The sequence below is a fragment of the Podarcis bocagei genome (assembly GCF_964188305.1).
Source record: "Podarcis bocagei genome assembly, chromosome: 4".
Taxonomy (NCBI): Eukaryota; Metazoa; Chordata; class Lepidosauria; order Squamata; family Lacertidae; genus Podarcis; species Podarcis bocagei.
In genome coordinates this window covers 46,929,743-46,955,007 of record NC_138128.1, presented here as the reverse complement: position 1 = coordinate 46,955,007, position 25,265 = coordinate 46,929,743, and the positions used below count along the sequence as shown (strand labels likewise).

The following is a 25,265-nucleotide window of genomic DNA, read 5'->3' as shown; positions in this document are numbered from 1 at the left end:
TGAATGTAATTACAAGCCAATCAGATTTGGTTACACGATGATGTCATTAACAGTAACCAAAGACAATTAAAAGTACAGTTTGTACATCCTCACGATCAACCAACTCGATAACTATTAGCCTTTACTTCATTTGGACCAACAACCCTTTTCCAGTGCACTCCCCAAAATTGCCAAAAGAGGGAGCTAATTTTTGCCACTGCTGGAACAATTCACAAAAGCACCCTGTATCTACCTTGTCCCTAGTAAATACTATTTGTTTGCTTTCCATTATTTCCTTAGAAATTTTAATTACACATATATCCTTTTTCACTTCAGAACTTACTAATATTTAATACATGCCTTCACTACTTTTCATCAGAAACTCCAAGCAAAAGAATTTGAACATAAACACTACTGTACTAAAGAAAAGTTGAAGTGCTTCACTTGATGGCTAAGTGGAAAGCTAGAAATCACACTAATAATATAATCACCAGTTGTTTGAATGGCTTTTAAAATGTAAATAGTAGACACAGGCTGTTGTGTAAACTCTGATTCACGCAAATAGCAAAAAAAATGCTACAAGAGTCCCAATCCAAGTCAGAGGTTCCGCACTGGCTACTTGTTTTTGGTTTTTTTAAGCCATTCGCGTTTCTAATTTTACCCTAGTGTACTTCATCTAGTTTTGTCCTGACATGCATATCGCAGTCAGGCAGAAAAAAAGCAAGCCAAGCTAGGAACCCTGGCTCCCTTCCCATTACAAGCTCTAAGCCAGCCTTTACCAACCCATGGTTCTTTAGATGGTGAACTACAACTCCCATTATCCCCAACTATTGGCCCAGGTGGTTGGAGCTGACAGGAACTGTAGTCCAACAACATCCAGAGAGTTGAAAAAGGCTACTCTAGGTAGTATATAGAATATAGTCACTGTTGCTGAGATGATGCTCAATTTTGCTGCAGGAGAGAAAGATGCTTATATATTCATAGACCTGACCTGTAAAATTAGAACGAAGTAATCAACAGGCTTGTTTCGCTGATAGAGGTAGCATTCAGGGGCTTTCTTGTTCTTCTCATCATACTTCAACTCCTGAATCACATTGGGATGCTTCAGTAGCCTTAGGAGAATCTTTTCAGACATCTGGGATGGGCCAAATGCTTCAACCTCTGAAGACATAAACACAACTTGACATTTACCCCACGGTGCATTAGATGACTCACGTGGATCACTACTTTGTATCCATTACACAAAATACATTTGCAGACCTAATATTCGGGTTTTGAAGGCAAAAGTGATCCCCTTATTAAACTGCTCAGTAATCCCACAGTTAGTCTAGTGACCACCTCAGAACATATCCTAATATTATTTTTATCATGAAGCAAATAATCACAAAATCAGCCCAGAGACCAATTTTGTGATGCACATCCAGTTCAAAGAAACACATAGTTAATTTTAGCCCCAGAAATGCAGACTTTCTCTTTCAATTAAGTTAGTTTCCAGATTGTGGTAACAGCAGTTTCAATTTAGAGAGATGCAACAATATGAAAATGGTATTAAGGCTATTTAGAAAGCTGGCATCACTAAAGCTGCTTCTTGAATTGTGAATGAAAGTATTTTCTGCAGTGACTGGAGGCTTTTAATATTTGCTTTTTATAGGCCTAGAAGTCCTATATGTGTTTACTTCAGCTCAGTCACCACACAAAATAGAAAAAGGGGCCAGTGAGCCTGATCCAAATAGGTCTGTGATCCAAACAGAATGGCAAAAGTGAGACCATTTTCAAATAACTAGGATTACAGTGGCTGTCACACAATGCTTTCTCCAGTTTTTAAATCTTACTATTTGACACTTCCACAAGGATAAAACTAAAATATTTTCAACATGGGGCACAGTTAATAGTTAATATATTGAAATGCAAAGCACCAATCTCAACATTTCTGCTATATATTTATTCATATTGCTCAAACAGTCTAAATATACTATCTTAATGGCTCTGAGCAGAATTAATATTTCAAGTCTAATACATCATATCTTCTTACAAAAGCACACAAGCACTAGAATCATAAAGACTGCTTTTGGAGTCCGTGTGTATGGCATGGACCATTCTGTGCAAATTAGTTTAAGAAAGATATTGTACATTTATTCTCTGTAAATCCAACACTCCCTCTCTGAGGAGTCTTCCTCTTGAAGTTGCATTAGCAAATGGTCCCAACTACAAGATTCCTAGAACATAACTGATATATAACTTCAGCCAACATACTCTCATGTGAATTGCTCTCTAGAGCACAATTTTCTAGAATGAAAGTGATATTCAGAGACAAAAGCTCTTCTAATCCCTAGACTCACTGCTAAGGCTGCCCAAGAATCAGCCAAACTTCTGGACAATGTTAGACTGCAGACATGTGCCCATTCAAAAGAGGGTCAGGATTCCTTTTTTAGTCTAATAGGCTACTATCATACCCACTGATAGGAATTACAAACTAATATTACAAATCTCCTGAACAGTAGGCATTTAAAAACACCTATAAATCCAGGAACAGCTTGTAGATAGAAGGTTGCATTCTCACTCTTGATTCCAGATGCTCTTCCAATAAAAGACACTTAGCATCACAAACTATTTAATGAAGGGTCCACGATTATATCATTTCTTCTGAGAATCTATTTGCTAGAAGTTAGGGCCTGTGTGTGTGTGTGTGTTACTTGTAGTTCTGGGTAACTCATGGCCAACTTTTTTATTTAATGAACAAAAGAAGAGGAAGGACAGGAAAGGATGCTTAATTCCCTTCCCATTGGGCATTTTATTTCTCAAAATTCCTCAACAAACTCCTTTTGTCCTGCAGGATAAGAGAGAGACGCAGAAACAGAGATTTTGAAAGGAAAAACAGCCAGTAGGGAAGGGGTTAAGTACCCCTTTCCTAACCACCCTCCGCTTCTGTTTACAATACCCAGTAACTGCTTCTCATTAAATTGTTTCTGTTGCCAGTTTTACTTGTGATTGCTTTTAATTTTATGATGCCGATTGGTTTATTTTGTTTCAATTTTTTATTGTTAATAGTGATTTTAATGTTATTGTTTGCTGCTCCGGTATTCTTGGCTGTAGGGTTGTTGGCATCTGTCTGTCTCGAGAGACAATGGAGTGTGGGGGTGAAGTCAAACTGCTGCACTAGCAGCACTAAAATGACTCCCACCAGAGGTACTACCCCTCCCCTAACACTCCATACATACCCAACTGACTAAAGGGGGGGGGACTGCAAATCACACAGTAAATAAATAAAAGTCACAGAAAACTTCCACAGATTTATAAAATTGCAGGGTTGGAAGGGACCCCAAGGGTCATCTAGTCCAATGCCCTGCATTGCAGGAATCACGGCTAAAGAATCCCTGACAGATGGTTCTATGTAACATGAAACTTGGCCTTCAGTCTGTTGGAGTCAAAACATGTACAATGTGGCACTTCTACATATCCCAGATCCATTTTTAATTTAAATTACTGACCCTCCTTCTCATTAGTGTCCTGGAGAGCAAGTGTCAAAACCGAATAATGAAGGGAATTAAAACGGGGGGGGGGGGGGAGAGAGAGACACAACAATGGCATGGTTTATCACTCTCTAGGACCCAACCTTTGTGTCAGCTTGCACTGTCCCACCCACCGTATCAGCACACTCTACTAGCAAATCAGCTCTTGGACCCCGGAGTGATCAAACTGTGATAAGCCACACTTGCCTGTTGCTAGGAAACGGTGCATTGCCAACAGCAACTGTGGTGATATTTTAACCTTCATTTCACTGTCTGTCTGTTTGAAGGCAGAGAAGTCCTGCTTTCTCTCTCGATGGGCTACTTTCTTTTTGGTCTTGTTATCAGCTGGAGATGGAGAAATAAAACAATAATTCAATCAGGGTCCAACATGAACACTGGGTGACACTGTTTAGAAACAGGAATAAGCACACATACATCATGCCATTCTCATAAAATAAAAACTCTTGAAGTTATGAGCACAATCACTGCAAACTGAAATCAACAGCACAGGAAGAATCTCATGCACCTATGTGAAGATCTATTCATCTACCTACAAGATTTTGGGGTTATTTCGCTCCTAACACCTGAATAATTGCAAGCATTTAAGTTCAAGTTATAGAGTGAACAAACTTATGACTCTGTTTTCATGCTGTGCTCAGAACAGAAAAATCAGCCAAAATACTGTATCAGCACAAAGGGACACCCTGTGCCAGAAGTCATCAGTGCTGCTCTATAAGCAGCACTGTAATGTCTTTATACATTATACAATAACTCTACAATGGAAGTATTTTGGGAAAGAGTTGTTGTGAAAGAAACAACTCACAGATCCTGAAGATCATCAGGAGTGGATTTATTGCTCTCATAAATATTTAGTGTGAACAAGAAAACTGTATCAGGTTAGGTGAATTTAATAGATTTTATGAACCAAGTGGAGGAAAGTTGGCCCTGCTGCCTATTAGATTAGCTGTGGAACTAGTAGAAGTGTCTACAACAGCAGTGAAATGCCTAGCCGGAACTGAGATATTTACAGCAATATAGGAATGCTTAGTAGCCAAGTACTGTAAAAGTCCTATGATTTTATTTTTTAAAAATGTTGTTGGCACCCATTGATAGACAGTGGGGCGCACCTTGGGGAGGTGAAGCCAAACTGCTGCATTAGCAGCACCGAAGTAACCTCTCTGGGGCGCAAGCTTAGACAGTGTGTATGGAGGTCCTGGGCTGCCCATACAACAAAACCTCCTCCCCTTTCGGCCTCACTGATGTAATACAAAGGAAAGAAAAGCAATGTGCTTGGCAACAGGATTTGCCAGGAGGAGGCATACAAGCCGCCATCCAACCATCTTAGGGACTCCTCTCCGGATTTGTGTAGGGTTCACTCCTTAGCATTTCTTCTCTCAAAGATATCCTGCAAAGCAGTGGAGGTTTAGGATCAGAGTTTTCCTTCTCCTAGATGGGCTACCTTCCCAGGTTGGTGAGCCCCATCTGCCCCTCACTTTCCTCTACAGCATGTGCAGAAAATGCATTCTTGACCATTGGACCTACTATTGGTCTTGTCCCCTCAATCCACCAGAGCCTGTCTTCATATGCAGGGATGTCCTTAACCTATTGAGGGTTTGAGACCCATTTGTCACCCTCACCTGGTTTAGCCACAAGTCGAAGCCTTTTCATAGTGCTGCTGTCACATGCTGACAGCTTTTAGGAGCCACAGGTGACAGCTGAGTGCAGGATAAGGACCAAAGATGGACAAACTACCCCAGAAGGAGCATGGCATGTCCCCCACCAGAGGCACTACCTCTCCCCTAACACCCCATAGGAAATGAAGAATGAACCAAACAGGAAATGAAGAAAGTTGTAACGGGCAAATGTTTAAAAATCGAAATATTTACAGAATCATTGCTTTCTCTTTATGGTAAAATCAAACCTAACGTATTTTCAAGTGGAAACCCATGATAATTCACAGAAGGGCTTCCATCATTTTCTGCATCCTACACACACAGGAATTATGTATCATACAGATAATGAAGTTCCATTTATGCTTTTTCCACTTCCCCTGTAAAGAGTTCCACTGAATGACTGGAACTCAGATACAGCAAATGAACAATTCATCTCCTTATACCCTCACTTTTCCCTTCCTTTTTAAAGTTACAGTGAGGTGAGGGACAAGAGATCATGCCAATAAGAATGAACCTTCTTCCCACCCATCCCCTTTTCTTCCAAGGGGAACGGGCAAAAGATGGAAGAGGAATGATGGATCTCTTGTCTTATTTCAACATTCTTTATTAAGGGAAATGTCTGTAAAAATAACACAAAATTATATATGCTAAAAAGATAACACCCAATGTGATTATATTTAAAAACACTACAATATTTAGCCACAGTATACACACAGTGCATGCAAATTAAAACAGTCACTTTAAACAATACTTAACATCCAGTACAATAAAATACACACAAAAATATAAGGGGGAAAACATAAAAATATCACAACCATAGGAAAACTTACTAAATGCTGTTTGGTACTTTTCTACCACTGCTTACCTAAACAGATTAAAAAGTAATCTACCCAACAGGGTATATATCTGGTTATCCCCTAAACCAGCTGTCTCTAACTAAATTAAATTTTAAGAGACCAAATTACAATTCCACCGATTTAAAGCAAGTTTTAGGTTTTATTACAAACAGATGTATATATGCTTAAAAAGTGATAAAGCAAAAGGGGAGATATTCTGTGCTTTTCCCAAGTAATGGTTTTCATGTAATAATGATGTTTTGAGTACCAACAGTTTTTATTATTTATAATCATGTACATAGTTTCTTATAGTGAGTTTTAATGCTGCCTAGAGTATAAGGATGGAGGATAAGTTCAACTAGTCAGCATTTTCAGCAAAGTGACACAATTTACTTCTCCAAGAGTAATATACAGATTGCAGCATAATTATTATTTAGATTTTGTATGTCTCTGATTTTGGCAAAGCGGTTTTTGGCTCAAGAAACACATCAAAATGCATTAGAAACAAAAAACGGTGTATTTTAGGATAAAATACATTTAGAAATGTAGGTTCACATTTAAATAAAAAAAATTATGCAGATTCATGTAGAAATGGGCTGGAATAGACTTATGAAAAAACATATGCAAAATTGACACAGATCAGATATCCATTAATGTGTCCACCCCAATTTGAGGGTTTACACTGGATACATTGGCTTTGTGTATATTACAGTTAAATGCTGTACTATTTGTTTAAATACAATTTTTAAGCACTGAGTTTTTTCTTTTTATAGTGTGTAATTCTGTATTATTTTTACAGGCACTTTCCTTCATTTACTTGAAGTGTGATAGGAACTATATATTGGGCAATTGCCCAATTTTGGTGCTGTATTTTTCCAATGTTGTTATTGATTCTCTCTATTTGTGTTTCTGAATTGCTCTCCTTCCTATGCTGCAGATAGATTCTTCTTCCCCCAAATAACTGAAGGTTGCTTAAAAGAGAGATTGTTGTTGGGGTGTTTACACTCACTCCACTTTTGCCTCTAGTAATGAGACTTTGGAATTGTTTCAAATAAGGGCAGAATTTGTTTCACCAGAGGTAACAGTGCAACAACACTCTTGTTTGTCTCTAGCCTATAGTATAGAAGTTTGGAAGAAATTGTTAAGATTGCTGAGTGGAGCACTATTCACCCCAGAGAATGCCTGTCAGTAGTAAAATGTTCTGATAGGCTAAAAGAAAAAGTTAGAAAAGACTGCCTGTCATGACAGAGGGGTCTGTGGATGACAAGCACTTTTAATTGGAGTGAAGTTCCAATTCTACTTCATAGATCTTAAGCAATTTATCTCAAAAAATAAACAAGATAGGGAACTTTATTTGAAGGAAGGCTCCAAACTATTTTGAGGGGGGAAATCATGGGGATTAATACTCACTGTACAGATCTGTTTCATCTAGAATCTCAGATTTGATGATCTCTTCAATTACATCTTCCAATGTAACAATGCCCAAGACTTCATAAAAAGGATCCCCTTCCCCTTCATTGTTCACCCGCTGCACTATTGCCAAGTGAGATTTACCTGCACAGAGTAGTAGACCAAGAAATTAGAAATTATAGCAGAATCACTAGCCAGCCGCTGTCAAAATGACATGGATGGATCCTGCAATGAAACAGCAGATGGTTAAAGGGATACTGTCAATCTAAAATACAATTATATCTGAAAGTTCATAACGATTATTAGAATCAGCATAAAGCTGTTTACAGGTAGAACTTGTATGTAGTTGGTCCAAAAATTGTAACAGGTGATATTTATAAAAACTCAACCATTCTACGACAACCTTGTATTGGGTTAAGCCTCCAGGCTGTCAGCTGGGAAGAGCTCTAGCCAGGGGGGAAATACTGGCCCCTGGACTAGCAGGTCTTAACACAGTGGCAATGGCCACTGGCCAGGCACAGTCATAGTCACCAGGTCCAGAAATAATGGACTCCATGGCCAATGGGGGCCACCAGAATCAGATCAATTGTGAGTCTCTGATCCTTCTTCACTATTTGTTGGAACTCGCAAAATGGCTGGGAGGCATATAGTAGGCTAGCTGGTGAAATGGATTTTAAGACACATGAGACAGACCTGCAGCTGAGTATTTTCAGGTGTGGCAAAGAGAACCACCACTGACTGTATGCCCCAAACTATCCAGCAGCATCTAAAACGCCCTCAGATTCTGCTCCCACTATGCTTCATTTATGATTCTGCAACTTAACCAATCTACCATGGTGTACTTCAGGCCTGCTAACTGTTCAGCTTTCAAGGAGAGCAGGTTGTATTCAGCACACTTGAAAAGGCTGTTGGCCTCAGTGACCAAGTCCCACCAGTTCATTTACATATGCTTTTGCCAATGTTTTGTCTGTGTGAACCAGCAAGTGCATGCCCCTGGTCTCCAACATCAAGAGACTTAGACTGAGCTGAACTGCACAAAGTTCACCAAGTTCCAAGACACTGATATTCAGCTGGGACTTTTCCACATTTCCTGAACCACTTGACGGCTGATGTGAGCCCCCACCCCATCCATAAACAGAAGGGAATGAACAATAGTCAGACTCTCTCACACACTCCCTAACACCATAGCCAACAAAGATGAGAAACAGCACATAGAAGCTCATGAAAGGAGAGTAAAAGTGATGGTAATACATGGGGCAGCTGAGTACCCAAGAGGACCCTAACTGTCTTTGACCGCAGGCATGTTCAGACTAGGAAGGAGGCAAAAAGATTTCTGGGCTCTTCCTGCCAAGTACAGCAAGAGGAGTCATCCTCATTCACTGCCAACAGGTAAATTTCCAATTTGCTTTGGGAAATTTTCTGATGGCCCCTGTGATCTGAATTAGCATGTTTATTTTACTTGTATTTAGTAAATAGAGGTAGAAATCTTGAAACTGCCAAGCTTGACTAATATTACATTTCCAGCCGCAATCTATTCATTATCACTAATGAACTTATGAAATAGAAAATGTTTCACCTCACCTCACTGACTGTAGCTAAGATGATAATTATTCCTAGTTTACTGACATTCCACATTAGCAAACACCAGATGTATTGTATTATACTGTTCATTTTCAAACAGATGAATTCAATCATATGCTGAATTAAAAGCAGCGCAATAACTTATTTTAACACAGGCAAGTGACAGCCAGTATACTGTCAACTACCATAATTGAACAAATAAGCTTAGATATGCCACTCTCAGACATTTTTTGTTACACCTATTTTTTATACTTCAAATAAATCTATTGATTATACAAATGGTGGGAATTTTAATGCCACAGTTTTACAAGGGGGATCTTCATTACAACAAACATAGAATCATATAATTGCGGAGTTGGAAGGGACCACAAGGGTCATCTAGTCCAACCCCCTGCAATGCAGGAATCTTTTGCCCAATGTGGGGCTCAAACCCATGACTCTGAGTCTCAGGCTCTACTGATTGAGCTATTCTAGCTGCCAATGATCACTGGTAAACCAAAGTCAATCCAAAGCTTATTAACCATGCAGCAAATTGCACTAAACTATAGAGTCAGAGAGTTCACTAAAGAACAGTTAAACTACCAATTAAAGTCTAGCTAGTCTCACTTCAGATGATTCATTTTCCTAGATATTAAAGGACTAAAAAAGAAGCAAACAAACAAAACATCTGCACATCATTGTGTAAACAATTGCAGGGCTGTAAGGTTGTAATCCTGCACATACTTAACCATGGAGTAAGTCTCACTGAACTCAGTGGTACTTCTGAGAAAACACCCATAGTCTGGGAAGTAATCAAAACAGTCTGATTGACTTTTATTAAGCTCATTTGTAGACAATAGGAAATTGGTGGAAGAAGCTGAGATTTACTAAACTAACAAGCATTCAAAGTATTCCATCCAAACTCACTCATGGTCAAAGAATGAAGCTATCTTGGAAAAAATAGACCAGGGAGGGGACCCTAACAACTGACATGAACACTGCATCAGGTCAAACCAATTCAGCTTGGTAAACTTCACATCTGCTTTCCCAGGGACCTAACATAATCAGTTAAAAACAAATTCTTTGTGAATGCTGTCTGTCTAAAGCTAAATACTTTTGCTATTCCCAGCTTGTGATCATTTAAAAGGAATTTTCCAAAGCAAGGTCTAATATTAGACTCAAAATGAAGTTTCCATTCCACTTACGCGATATTCTCACCAAAGTAACTACTACATAATCTGATTGTCTTGGAGCTACTCGTTTAGATGCAGATGGACATACTTCAAATACCAACTCCACAGCGCCAGCAAGACTTATCTTGAAGAGACCTTGTTTTTCAATGAAGATCATTATTAGAACAATGATTTGTATTTTTAATTATGCACATGCTAATAAACTATGGAGGATGGACAAATTACTTCCTTGCTCAATTATAATATTACAAATCTACAATCCAAGTATTGGACGTTCTAATCAAAGTTTGTTATGTGACTGTAGAACTAATTTTTACCTGCCTGATCATACACCACTAAAGTCAGAAAATATTTTACCACCAGAATGACAGGTGTGGTGGTTTTGAATATCAACTGCATTTTGGTTTTTACATGGCTAGATAATATATAATATGTAAAGTAAGTACTGTATGTCAGACAAGCTCCATTAAGTTTAACCACTTCTAAGATCTTCCATATTAAAGATGAATATTTCAGCTTGACACTTCTGTGGGTTTTTTACTAGCATAAAAAGGTAAAGTAAGGAAGACCAAACATTTATATTTTATTCAAACCTACAATCTCCAATAATAATCACTTCATTTTGTTACTGTGTGAGCTTCAGCTCTTTCTATATCAGCTACAACTTATACATAGCTCTGTCAGTAGGGCATGAGACACTTAATTTCAGGGTTGTGGGTTTGAGCCCCATGCTGGGCAAAAGAGTCGTGCACTGCAAGGGGCTGGACTAGATGAACATTGTGGTCTCATCCAACTCCACAATTCTATGATAGCTTTCTAAGAATTAAAACACAATGTGTGTTAAGATACCATTGTCTTTTCCATTTGATTACAAATATATTATTTTTGTAAGAATTAGAGGATTATCAGAACCAAAGCGAACAAAATATATTTCCATGCTAATAATTGTGTGTTGAGGTTATTGCTACAGTTTATGTATGTTGTACAGTGGTACCTTGGTTTACGAACTTAATCCATTCCAAAAGTCTGTTCTTAAACCAAAACCATTCTTAAAACTGAGGCGCGCTTTCCCTACTGAGGCCTCCCGCCACCGGTGCCCTTCCACCATTCGGATTCTGTTCTTAGACTGAGGTAAAGTTCTCAAATTGGGACATTGTTTTCGGTTTTGCAGAGTTTGTAAACCGAATCGTTCTTAAACTGGACTGTTCTTAAATGAGGTACCACTGTAACTGGTCAGTGAGCTAACAGGAGAGTGGTGACTTTAGATGACTACACCTGATACAACAATGGACACAGCAGGAATTCTCTGCACACTTGAAACCAGTGGGGCTTAATTTACAAGTTCTTATGCATATGATAGGATGCTCATAATGTAATTCAAAGACTCAAGAACAGCAAAATTATGTGTGCATGAATGTAACTGAATTTCAATGTGACTATGTAGGATTAATTTTGGTTTACAACTTTAAATTGATTACTATCTTAGACGTCTTTAGGAGAAACAGCAAATTTTGATCACAGGACTGAATTATCTGCTACTACAGGATCTCTGATAGGAATCCTACCATCATGGATCTGAATGGATAGTTTCAAGTGTTATCTGAATATTGTGACTTTATCAACCCACAACTTCCAAGTTCCTTTTCTTTCAATTTCTTTAGAGTCCCCCATATTTATCTAAGTTAATGAATTTTATAAATTATTTATTATAATTATAATTATTTCTGTGTAAAGGACCCACCAGGCCAGTGCCTGTTGGTTGGTATAAACAGAGGTACAATCTAGGGACTAGCCAAGAAAAAGACAACGTTCCTGATTATTTCGCAGAAACAAAGACACCCAAACCCACAAAGAACCTAGGCCACTAAAACTACTAGTATCTAAGTGCAACACGAGAAGCTCCAGTTATTTAAATATATTTACATATGGACTATTTTTTCTTCCTTTCCAGTTTTTTTAATCCTGTACATGAAGAAAGCATAATTCATTCCTTTATTACAGGATGTCATCTCTTCTGGGCATACAGTCACTGGATTTAGATGCATGTTTCACTAAGATGAGTGCAGATACCACTTTCAGCTTCAATAGAAAAGGCTTTCATAACTGATACAAGCATTCACATTACTGATTTATATTCTTTTGGTAGAACATACCAAAAGTTCTGCACCACTGAAAACAGTAACTGAGAAAATATGGTTCAGAAAGCATTGGTCAAATTATTTTTATATAACTGCAACAGCCTGTGAAAAGCTTCTAATTTAACAGAGTGATCCTAGACATCTGCTCAGAAGAAAGTTCAATGGTGTTTACTCCCAACAACTTAAGCAGCATAAGATTTCAGCCTAAAAGTCATAGTTGATAACGTAGGTTGCTTAAATGACCAACTGCTTTAAACACAACAGATTTCCTACAGGGATAGCAGTTCCAGATATGAAAAGCATTCAAATCAAACTACATGTTGATCTTAACTCTTACAATCTACATAAAGTTTTCAATACAGTAGCAAAATTGTCACATATCAACCAACCTTAGCCTGCTAGGTAGGAAAATAAATATACACAAGACATACATTGAAAACCAAGGGAAAAGGAGAGGCAAATGTACAAATGAGTGTTATATGGATAATTTATTTGTTAGACTGCAAATGCCACAAAGTGTTTTCACAAATATTTCTTCAAGAACAGTTGTTCGTGGAAACTGATGTTCAACACAAATCATGCAATCATAATGCAATTCATTACTGTCATGAATTGTGCTCATGAAAAAGAACCTCAACATTCAAAGTAAATGAAACTAATGTTATATAACACATCACTCATTTCATCAGAAGATCAACAGAACATGCAAATCCTTTATTATAAATAATACATTTACATTTGCCTTCAAATATAATGTAACTGTAATTTGCATTCTAATAAATGATCCACACATTTTGAAGTTTGTCACATTGCTTTCTATTGACACTCTCTGAGGTCTGCCTCCCTCTTCCTTTTAGTGTTGCACTTCTTTCCTTCTAATTTTTATATAAACCAACATAGCTTATAAGGGGGAAAGTAGTGTGGGTCCATAGATCATCACAACATTAAAGGAATCTTCACCAGGTCTTCTACATTAATCAATGATAATTATCATTTTGAAGCTAGATAAAAAGCTGTTTGGATTTGATATCCTGCTTTATCACTACCCGAAGGAGTCTCAAAGCGGCTAACATTCTCCTTTCCCTTCCTCCCCCACAACAAACACTCTGTGAGGTGAGTGAGGCTGAGAGACTTCAGAGAAGTGTGACCGGCCCAAGGTCACTCAGCAGCTGCGTGTGAAGGAGCAGGGAAGCGAACCCGGTTCACCGGATTACGGTTCACCGCTGTTAATCACCAAGCAAGGACAGCTGCATATTATTGCCTTGCAAGGGGTTGGACTAGATGATCCTCAGGATACCCTACAACTCTACAATTCTATGAAGTCAGCTTCAAATCTTTGCAATTTCTGAATACTTGTCAAATGTAGGTTTGACTGACTATAGATTCACTGGCTACCAAAATGTCTGGATGTAGCCATGCAAAGTATGCCAGCAATCACCAGTATTTGATATATGTTCCACTAGACAAAGACATCAATTTAACTCCTGCATTACATGCTACAAACAACAGTGAGACAAATGGAATTTGATGCTACTTTATTTGTCATGCTTAATAACAGTGCACTGAACAGTACAGTACAGTACGGCACAGAACAATGGAGATTGCTCCAGTGGATAAAGTTACCACTGCAATGGATCTTTAGTAAAGGTAAAGGCAACCCTGACCATTAGGTCCGGTCTTGGCCGACTCTGGGGTTGCAGCGCTCATCTCGCTTTATTGGCCGAGGGAGCCGGCGTACAGCTTCCAGGTCATGTGGCCAGCATGACTAAGTTGCTTCTGGCGAACCAGAGCAGCGCACAGAAATGCCGTTTACCTTCCCACTGGAGCGGTACCTATTTATCTACTTGCACTTTGACATGCTTTCGAACTTCTAGGTTTGCAGGAGCAGGGACCAAGCAACGGGAGCTCACTCCATCGCGAGGATTCGAACCGCCAACCTTCTGATCTGCATGTCCTAGGCTCTGTGGTTTAACCCACAGCACCACCCACGTCCCTCAATGGATCTTTAGCAGTGTTTAAAACAGTAACTGCCAGCCACAGCAAAAGGGATTTGTCTCTTTCCTTACTGGTCTTTGGACTGAATTCAAAATATAGCCTGCATTTTCAAGAACCATAGCAAAGTAAATTATCAGTACCAGTTGTTGCACCCAGGATGTTATCCTATTTGAAACATCTGTGGAATTTTAGCGCAAATTAAGAACTCTCTATCACACTGCCCATAAACTTTAGCATCCATTTCTGGACAGCTGTCCTGTTTGCCAGGATACAGGCCTGATATTTGTTTCATCATTTCTTTTGAGCTCAGGCTGAAGAGTCACTTTGGTGTTTCATGAACCACATCTCTGGCAGGGAGACAATGTAAAATTTCTTTCCTCTGCCTTTCCTTCTCTTGCCATATTTCTTGAGTGATGGGTTGTGATCCTCAAGTCAGACACTTTGCTGGAAAAAAGCACAGAGAAAGTTAAGTGACAAAGAACAGTAGATATTGTCTCACATACTCCTAAAAAGTAAGGAAAAACCAAAGATGTCAACATGACAGCAAGTAGATGAATCCAAGGGACACCTTCTGCAACTCATATGCATACTTTTGCTTAAGGACAGAGATGGAAGAAGCAGGGCTTGGGGGGGGGAGTGCATGCAAAGCATGAGGTGAAAGTGGAAGAAGAAGGCAAGGAGAGCCAAGCAGAAAAGAAACTCAGCTTTGTGAATGAATAAATAAATGGTGAGTGTATATCAATGAGACACAAAAACAAGTAGGATAAATGTGGAATTATGGTTATTCTGATTCAGATATCATCTGATATCATATTGCGATATCATTATGATTCCTCCCTCCCTTCCTCTCCTTTAATTATTTCATCCCAAAGCCATGTATTATATGTGGTCAAATGTCCCTTTCCAACTGAACTGCCAAAATGGTAGTTCATGACAAATATAGAAGGTAAAACAGCACAACATAGTTTTGCTTACCAGGAGTTAAATATCATGAGCAATGCTGTCTCTTGTGTTGGCCTTCTCTTGTGTTGGCCGTCTTGTTGCCACCTGTAAAGAAGTACAATGCTAGCTGTCCAGGTCTTAGGGTTCTGATCTCTCAGGAACATCAAAGAGGTAGGTTCTTTGAAGAAATGGTCTCCATGCTTACACTAAAAAGATGCTCAGAAAAAGTATTTGTACTTGGCTTCAGAGGTTACAATGATGGCTGTCCCCAGTGGCTATGCAGTGGTAGACAGTACTTTCAGTGCTCATGCTTATACAGTTTCTATGAACTTGCAGACAAAATTTGTATATTATAGTCTAGCAGAAGCTAGGGACCCTTCTAAAGAGGAGCTGTTGCCTGCCTGACAGGCATTGTTACTGGGGAGAGCCTGCAGGAACCATTAAGGACATGCTTTTCCACCTGCTTTGCCCACCCACCTCCAACCAGGCAGAGCCAGCACAGCCATTGGGCAGGGTAAGGCACCAATGCCACCAGCACCAATTTCAGGCAAGATCACATCTCACCCAAAATGGCATGATCTTGCCTCAAATTGGCACCACCTGACAGAGCACATAGCAGCAGCAGCAGATCAGGTGGTATTGGCAGCAGCAGGCATGGTGGTGGAGGGAGTAGTGACAGTCGCAGCAGCAGTTCCCATTTCACCTGAAACAACAAAACAGGATGCGCTGCCCTTGCATCCTTCAGTATTCTTGCTTTCTCTTAATATTTTTGTAGGCAACGTTCTTTGCCTTTTGGGCAGGAACGCGGATGTGTTTGGTATTTGGTTTTTAATACTGTTGAAATGTTTTGAATTTGTATCATTTGTATTGTGCCACACTTCAGTAGCACAATGACTCCCCTTGTGAAATTCCCAATCCTACACACACAGTGTAGTCCCAGCCTTCATCCCCTTCCCTCAGCAGACTGTAATACCTCATGGACCACCTCTCCCCATATGAACCAACCCAGACCCAGATCATCATCTGAGACCTTTCATCGTGTGCCTCCTCCACAAGAGGTCTGGAGGGTGGCAACACCCTCTTTAGTGAGGGAAGGAATTGACTATTAACGAGAGTGGGCAAAGAATTCAAAGTGTTCCATGCCCTTGTCCTTCCAGCCAGACAATGGGAAAGGGCATGGTGACACAAGTATCAAATATGGAGTATGAAGGAGGGAAATGAAAGAAGCCAAGGTTTGTTGATTGTTTGGGGGGCAACATGTGGTTTATGTGCGGTGTGTTTGCAGAATACACTATGTAACCTTTGGTTTGGTATGATATGCAAACCAAGCCACAGTCAAACACTGCTTCATATAAAGAAAGACTTACAGATTTCTGCTCCGTAACAAGTGATCAGAAAAATCAAAATACAACCAGTCTGGCAAGATAGGTATAGGAGAGGGTTGCATTTGCATTTGCATTAATGTATATGAAATTACTGGAACTATTAACAAAGCAGAAACCACTAAGATAGAATTCAGAATGACAAACATACATACATTAGTGGAGACACACACTAACTCCAGGAAAATACAGAAGGCTATTGTTGTTCTTGTTTAGTCATTTAGTCGTGTCCGACTCTTTGTGACACCATGGACCAGAGTATACCAGACACTCCTGTCTTCCACTGCCTCCCGCAGTTTGGTCAAACTCATGTTGGTAGCTTCGAGAACATTGTCCAACCATCTCGTCCTCTCTTGTCCCCATCTCCTTGTGCCCTCAATCTTTCCCAACATCAGGGTCTTTTCCAGGGAGTCGTTTCTTCTCATGAGGTGGCCAAAATATTGAGCCTCAGCTTCAAGATCTGTCCTTCCAGTAAGTGCTCAGGGCTGATTTCCTTCAGAATGGATAGGTTTGATCTTCTTGCAATCCATGGGACTCTCAAGAGTCTCCTCCAGCACCATAATTCAAAAGCATCAATTCTTCAGCGATTAGCATTCTTTATGGTCCAGCTCTCACTTCCATACATCACTACTGGGAAAACCATTGCTTTAACTAACTTTGTTGGCAAGTTAATGTCTCTGCTTTTTAAGATGCTCTCTAGGTTTGTTATTGCTTTTCTCCCAAGAAGCAGGCGTCTTTTAATTTCGTGACTGCTGTCACCATCTGCAGTGATCATGGAGCCCAAGAAAGTAAAATCTCTCACTGCCTCCATTTCTTCCCCCTCTATTTCCTAGGAGGTGATGGGACCAGTGGCCATGATCTTAGCTTTTTTGATGTTGAGCTTCAGACTATATTTTGTGTTCTCCTCTTTCACCCTCATTAAGAGGTTCTTTAATTCCTCCTCACTTTCTGCCATCAAAGTTGTGTCATCTGAATATCTGAGGTTGTTGATATTCCTTCCGGCAATCTTAATTCTGGCTTGGGATTCATCCAGCCCAGCTTTTCGCATGATGAATTCTGCATATAAGTTAAATAAGCAGGGAGACAATATACAGCCTTGTCATACTCCTTTCCCAATTTTGAACCAATCAGTTGTTCCATATCCAGTTCTAACTGTAGCTTCTTGTCCCACATAGAGATTTCTCAGGAGACAGATGAGGTGACCAGGCACTCCCATTTCTTTAAGAACTTGCCATAGTTTGCTGTGGTCGACACAGTCAAAGGCTTTTGCGTAGTCAATGAAGCAGAAGTAGATGTTTTTCTGGAACTCTCTAGTTTCCTCCATAATCCATACTGCTTAAGCCTGCCTTGTAGAATTTTAAGCATAACCTTGCTAGCGTGTGAAAGGAGTGCAATTGTGTGGTAGTTGGAGCATTCTTTGGCACTGCCTTTCTTTGGGATTGGGATGTAGACTGATCTTCTCCAATCCTCTGGCTGCTGGGTTTTCCAAACTTGCTGGCTATTACTACTGCTCTAATCTTCCCACATGGCCTTCAATTTCCAAGATAAATTAAATTGTTTGGTAAGTTCAGAAAAGATGCATTTCTCCCCGCTGGGAATTTACATGTTAGTACTTCCATATTTGTACAAGTTGTTCTTCACTTATCAGCCATCAATTTACCAAGAAAAACAAAGCTAAAAATCAAGACCATCACCAGTAGAGGGAGCAGGAAGCTTTCTTTTGATTTTCTTAATACAAAAAAAAGTGCTGTAATGTCTAAACCTGGCATCAGGAACTTGAATTAAATGTGAGTCCAACAACAATTAGTTAGAATACTACATGTTCAAAACTTTAGCTACAAATAAAAGCAAATGAGATAAGGAAGTGTTTATCAAGGACTGAAAACAACCAAGCGCTGGATTCCAACTGTGTATCTGGTCAAGGGTAACCACAATAAAGTTAATCAGAGGAGCACTAAACAACAAATATAGTACTGTTTTCGGTAAATGTAAGACTAACAAACTAAATGGATAACAAGGAAATAATCAGATGTATACGTATATAAATAAATTGTCATCTATGTCTCAAAACTACTCAGCATATTCATTTAATATGGTTACATTTTTCTACTCTTCATATATGATGGTGATGATTTAGAATACTGTATACAGTTCTGGTCACCTCACCACAAAAAGGATATTGTAGAGCTGGGAAAAGGTCATAAAATAGCAACCAAAATTGCTATTTCCCTACAAAATTGGAATTCTCCTACAAGGAAAGGTTGTAACATTTGGGACCTTTTAGTTTAGGGAAAAGGCAACTAAAGAGAGACATGACAGAGATGTATAAAATTCTGCATTATATAGAATTCATTTCCACAAAGTATAGGGACAGTCACCAAATTGGATGGCTTTAAAAGCAGATTAGACAAATTCATGGGTGATGAAACTATATTAGGCTACTAGCCTCTGGTTATGTTCTACATCCACTTGGAGGTTTATGCCTCTGAATACCTAGGACTGTTGGTGGATTCTTTTAGAAATAGAAATGGGAGCAGAAATTGCCACAACTGCTTGTTTGGAGGTCAGGAATAGAAATCACTCAAGCAAATACAAGCAATATTCACTACATTATTATTATTATTATTATTATTATTATTATTATTATTATTAATATGAAAGCATGTAAATATGATTTTCTGCATTATCTTTTAAATTTCTTGTCCACTGAGCTGTATTTATATTTATTCCATAATTGATTCCACAATTAATTACAGCAGTTTAGGCCATAGCAGATAGGAAGATAGACAACATAGGTTTTAGCAGAATCCGAACTGTAGTGGAATGAAAACAACACCAACTGCAATGAACGACCAAATACAAAGTGCTGCTTAATTGCATCTGTATGAATACCAGAGGCTAGGAATCACAAATGGGTAGAGTGCTGTTGCTCTCAGGTCCTGCTTGCCAGCTTCTTATAAGCATTTGGGTGGCCACAGTGAGAACAGGATGATGGATTAGATGGGTCAAGGTTAAATGAGCCTTTGGCCTGATCCAGCAGGGCTCCTCTGACATTCATTATGTATTGTTTAATATTTGTCAGTCAAGTCAAGGCATACTGAAGGATTGGTGAAGCAACATCAGTTCCTTAATACGGGTCACACAAACAGGCCAAGTAATTCTAACAAATAGGAAATATTTCTCAAGTTCACAGTGGGGCTATGGTTTATTTCTGCACTAAAAAAAGGATTCAGATTACACAGATAGCTATTTTACCTTAGTGTCCCAGCAGAACAAAACACATATTTTCCACTCATATTTTCCCACCACTAGAAAATGTGACAAATATTTCTAACTGTTTCTATAAAAGTAATTGCAAAGTACGCTTGGTCATTTACAGAAATATGAAGACAGAGAGAAAGAGAATGTGTTTCCAATTTGTAATTTATTTCTTGAGCTTAATTATGTGATTGTGAACTTAAACCTTACTCAAGTGATTTTTGAGGCAAAAGCACATTCTACTTTGTATCACACAATACTCAAATTATGAAAGACAGGAACCCCTAAATAAAGTCCACAAGTCTCTACACCAGCTTCTCATTTTTAGCTAGATAATGCCCCCCTGCTGTCAAAAAACAGTAGCTAAGAAGGGCAGGGACAAAAGTGAAGGTCTGGGGGCTACATCTCTAATTTAAGCCTGACATCACACCCTTGTTAGCCAGAGCTTTCCAAACTTTTCATGTTCGTGACACATTTATTTTCACGACACGGTAATTCAGTTTTACTAGCGAACCAGAGGTTAAACTAACCCATTTCCAGCCCTGGGAGGAGCGTTTGCATTACACATCTACACACTGCAGCAGACACACTAACACGTTGCAACACAGAGTTTGGAAAGCTCCGCTGTTAGCAATGCAATTTCCTCCTCCTCTGGAATTCAGTGGATTTTAAAATTGAAGAGCAGAACTATTAAAATTTTACAGAAAACAAGTCCACATTACTATGTGATAAAGGATTTCTACTATGTGGCTGCTAGTCATATTACTACAAATGCAGTCAACTTTTCTATCATGTGTTCAAAGGTATCATAAAGACCGATAACATCACCATATGATATTCACCATATGAAGTAGTTACAGATAGGTAGCCGTGTTGGTCTGCCATAGTCAAAATAAAAAAAATCCTTCCAGTAGCACCTTAAAGACCAACTAAGTTAGTTCTTGGTATGAGCTTTCATGTGCATGCACACTTCTTCAGATTCTTCAGTGTATCTGAAGAAGTGTGCATGCACACGAAAGCTCATACCAAGAACTAACTTAGTTGGTCTTTAAGGTGCTACTGGAAGGATTTTTTTTATTTTGACCATATGAAGTAGTAAGGCTTTGCCATATTTCCCACACTGTTAGATGGTTATCTGTGCTAGTAGCCCATAGCTGGTGATAACCTACATTATTCATGCTCAAAAGCCAACCCATTGGATTCAGTGGCACAGGACTTTCAACTGTGAAGAAGTCAGTATTCTAACTCCCTACAGCTTGAAATGTTCACAAATGCCACTGAGAGAAGATTGAGAGTGTTCCATAAACAGGAAGGAGTGCTCAAATCTGTTCCAATTATCTCTTCCATTGTTTCCTGAGTGCTGGCAATGGTTTGAGAAGTATCATACAAACATTACAAAGAGCCCTGCTATACCAGATAAAAGGCCTATCTAGTCAATCCTATTCTCACAGTGGCCAACCAGAGGCCGATGGGAAGCATAGGCCAATGGAAGGAAGCCCTAACAAAAATTTAAAATTGTTCAGGCCTGCCTTATCCATTAGGGATGCGGGTGGCGCTGTGGCACAGAGCCTAGGACTTGCTGATCAGAAGGTCGGCGGTTTGAATCCCCACAACGGAGTGAGCTCCCGTTGCTCAGTCCCTGCTCCTGCCAACCTAGCAGTTCGAAAGCACGTCAAAGTGCAAGTAGATAAATAGGTACCGCTCCGGCAGGAAGGTAAATGGTGTTTCCGTGCGCTGCTCCGGTTCGCCAGAAAGTGGCTTAGTCATGCTAGCCACATGACCTGGTAGCTGTACACTGGCTCCCTCGGCCAATAAAGCGAGATGAGCACCGCACCCCAGAGTCGGCCACGACTGGACCTAATGATCAGGGGTCCCTTTACCTTTACCTTATCCATTACACCCTAATCCTTTCAGTGATGAATGGAGTATAGGCTTCTGCCATTGCTAGCAAGGCTGCTGTTGCAGAGGCATGGTACCTCGAGTTAAGAACTTAATTCATTCCAGAGGTCTGTTCTTAACCTGAGGTACCACTTTAGCTAATGGGGCCTCCCGCTGCCACTGCGCCGCCGGAGCACAATTTCTGTTCTCATCCTGAAGCAAAGTTCTTAACCCAAGGTAATATTTCTGGGTTAGCGGAGTCTGTAACCTGAAGCGTATGTAACCTGAAGCGTATGTAACCCGAGGTACCACTGTATTCTCTTCCCAGGCTTTCTCTTCCCAGACACAAGGCTGAGGCACTATACTAGAAATAAATCCCACCTTCCAAAAGCTGGGAGGGAAAGCACAGGGGAAAGCAAAATTCCTAAATTTGAAACAGATTGAAACCAATTATTCAGTTTCTAACTCTCCTTTCTTAATTTGAGTCAACACATAATAACAGAATAACAGAAATAGGTAAGCAGGGTACTTAAATTATAGCTGGTCACATTGAACTATAGCCAAGGAAAGATGATAGATATATGCTTGAAAAACTGAGCAAGCAACGTAGTTGAAATGCAGAAGCATAATGCAGAAAATAGTGTCTGATAAAGTTTAATACCATTTAAAGACAACGTTTTACATTCAAGAATGGTTTGAATTTGATAGAAATAACTACCCACTGGGTTTCTACAAGCTGTTCATGAGAAAGTCTCCTGAACCCTGGGGACAATGCAAGCCACCCATTTTCCATCATTCCCAGAGTATTTAAAGTCTTGCATTTTCCCATCTTATTTTGGTTCATCTCCATTTTCCTATAAATAAAGATTCTACATAGGACATCAATCTTTCCATCTTTTCTGGTGCTAACATACACATGCTGGAATGTTTTTCTAGTAAATGATAAGCAGTTTGAGACAAAGGATTATAAGGCCTTGAGCCCAGACAGATAGAGGAGATGGGAGCCTTCTCATCTTTCCCAAGAGACAGGTATCTTTTCTCTAGACCAAAAGGTTGTGTTTTGGAAACAAATGTATCTATTTCTGTCATTTCCTTTAGACTTGCAGTCTTTGTGGGGTAGATAAGCAAGCCTGACTACACTGTCTGAGAATGGCTCTTGGGCCCCCCAAAAGTATTCTTAATCTAAATATGAGGCTTTCAAAAGGAAAATGTGTGTTGCTTATAAACTCACCACAGTGGAATAATGCTACAATATACAAGTTTTACTCTCAAGGGTCTTATACAGTGGTGCCCCGCAAGACGAATGCCTCGCAAGACGAAAAACTCGCTAGACTAAAGGGTTTTCCGTTTTTGCATTGCTTCGCTAGACAAATTTCCTCCCCCCCCCCAAAAGATATTTATTAAAGTTTTTTAAATATAACAATGAAAAATAATAATAATAAAAAAAGAAACAAAATACAACATAAAAACAGTTGAAAAACAAATAGTTTTCTATAACATATCTTCCTTACGCTTATTTCCCCAGACCTCCTCATACCTCCCTTCTTTGTATTCCACTTCAATTTGTTAGTTCAGCAAATCCTTACCATTAAGCTTTTACCCATTTATAAACCTTTTTTTCATATCTCCTAAAGCATTACAGCTGGAAACCCCTTAGTTTCTATCCAACATCCTTCTAACATTCATTAATTTTACAATATTTCTGTAAATAGTCTTTAAATTTCTTCCAGTCTTCTTTCACCAACTCTTCTTCTTCGCTAGACGAATTTCCCTATGGGCTTGCGCTTTTTTTTTTTAAGCCGCTTGAAGAGGCGCAGTTGCGACGGACCGTGTTTCGCAAGACAAAAAACATCGCAAGACGAAAAGACTCGTGGAACGAATTCTTTTCGTCTTGCGAGGCACCACTGTAATCAAGTTTCTGTGGAGGATCAAGTCCTTCTTGATCCTCCACAACAGATAATTGATAAGGAATCCAAGAACTAAACAGTGAAGAAACAATGGTAGTTCAAGATTCAGGTAGGTAGCCGTGTTGGTCTGACGCAGTCAAAATATATAAAATATATTTTAAAATATTTTTTAAATTGTCCAGTAGCACCTGAAGAAGCGTGCATGCACACGAAAGCTTATACCAAGAACAAACATAGTTGGTCTCTAAGGTGCTACTGGACGTGTGTGTGTGTGTGTGTATTTTGAATGGTAGTTCAGTTGGATAGAGCATGGTGCTGATAATGTCAAGGTTGCAGCATATTCCTGCATTGCAGGGGGTCGGAAAAGATGATCCTCAGTGTCTCTTCCAACTCTACAATTCTATGAAGTGTAGGCATTCAAGTATGGCAACAATGATTATCTACAATCTAAATATTATAGGAAATGCCTATACGAACAAGTGGTGCACCTTTATTGATTGGGCAAACCCCAATCTCCTGGATATTCATGTTAAGTTCTTCTGGGAAGACCCTTCTCAGCATCTCACCTCTGTGAGTTATCATGTGGGACATGTGAGAGACCCTTCTTTGTGGTGGATTCTTCAAGTTTATGGAATGCATTCCCCTCTGAGGTAGGGCTGGCACAGCCACCATTCTCATTTTGGTACCAAATAAAAACATGGTTGCTTACTCAAGCATTTGGGAGTTGTTATTAGCTGCTCAGCTTAAATTTGAAACAGAGACTGTTCTACAGTTCTTACATTGGCATTATTTGTTGGTTTTATCTGTTCTCTCCATTATTATTAACAACTTGAATGTTGGGTTTTATTGTACCCCACCCCAAGATTATTATGATTAAGTGCATGCAATAAATATTTTTAACTAAACGAATCAATAAAATTTGCTAGAAAATTTTTTTCCTGAGGTTTCTGCTTCTTGTACAATTAGCTGTCACACTTATCTGTAGTATACACATTGGGACTTAAACAAAATTAAATATAGTGGTATGGCAAAAGACCACCATGAGAATTTCAATATAGCTAAATATCAGTCTTGTAGAAGACCTTTGTACTAATTCTTTTCTTAAAAACAATAAAACGGAAATAGATGTTTGCCCTACCCCCACCAAAAGCACAAAGCTCCATTTTGTCCATAGTGAAGCAAAATAACTAGGAGCTGACAACTTTTGTTCTTGTTTATATCCTAGGAGAGAAAGTGGATTGTTTTAAGGTGTGTACACAAAGGCACAAAGATCTCACATGAGAATGGGGAAAAAGTGATGAAAAGTGGGGAAAATAACCTAAAAACATAGCATGGAAACATTCCATCAAGGACTGTCCATTGGTGTGAATAGGAAACAGTAGAATACCTATGAAAGATCAAAGATTAAAAGGATTAAATGTAAATATAATACTAAAAAAATGAGTGTGTGGACCACATGCCAATTGTGCATCACATGAAAAAAATTGATCTAGATGACCTGTATCATTGCAGAGTAGCAGTTTTTGCAGTTTGAACAGCAAAAGTTCAAAAAGGCATTCAAAAAAATAGTTTGTTGTACAAAATGGTATAACCAAGGTGGGGTAC

General features: G+C 39.2%; 1 protein-coding gene across 3 annotated transcripts in view; it reads right to left on the bottom strand.

The window, feature by feature from the left end:
* CNNM2 (cyclin and CBS domain divalent metal cation transport mediator 2) overlaps positions 1–25,265 on the bottom strand; it is a 129,349-nt gene that overhangs the window by 24,428 nt on the left and 79,656 nt on the right. For all 3 annotated transcript variants that reach the window (XM_081191251.1, XM_081191250.1, XM_081191249.1), the window contains exons 2-4: positions 7,408–7,551; positions 3,696–3,833; positions 971–1,140 (exon numbers count right to left, since the gene is read on the bottom strand). In XM_081191251.1, coding sequence (XP_081047377.1) covers positions 971–1,140; positions 3,696–3,833; positions 7,408–7,551 — 452 coding nt within the window. The remainder of the gene's footprint in view (positions 1–970; positions 1,141–3,695; positions 3,834–7,407; positions 7,552–25,265) is intronic.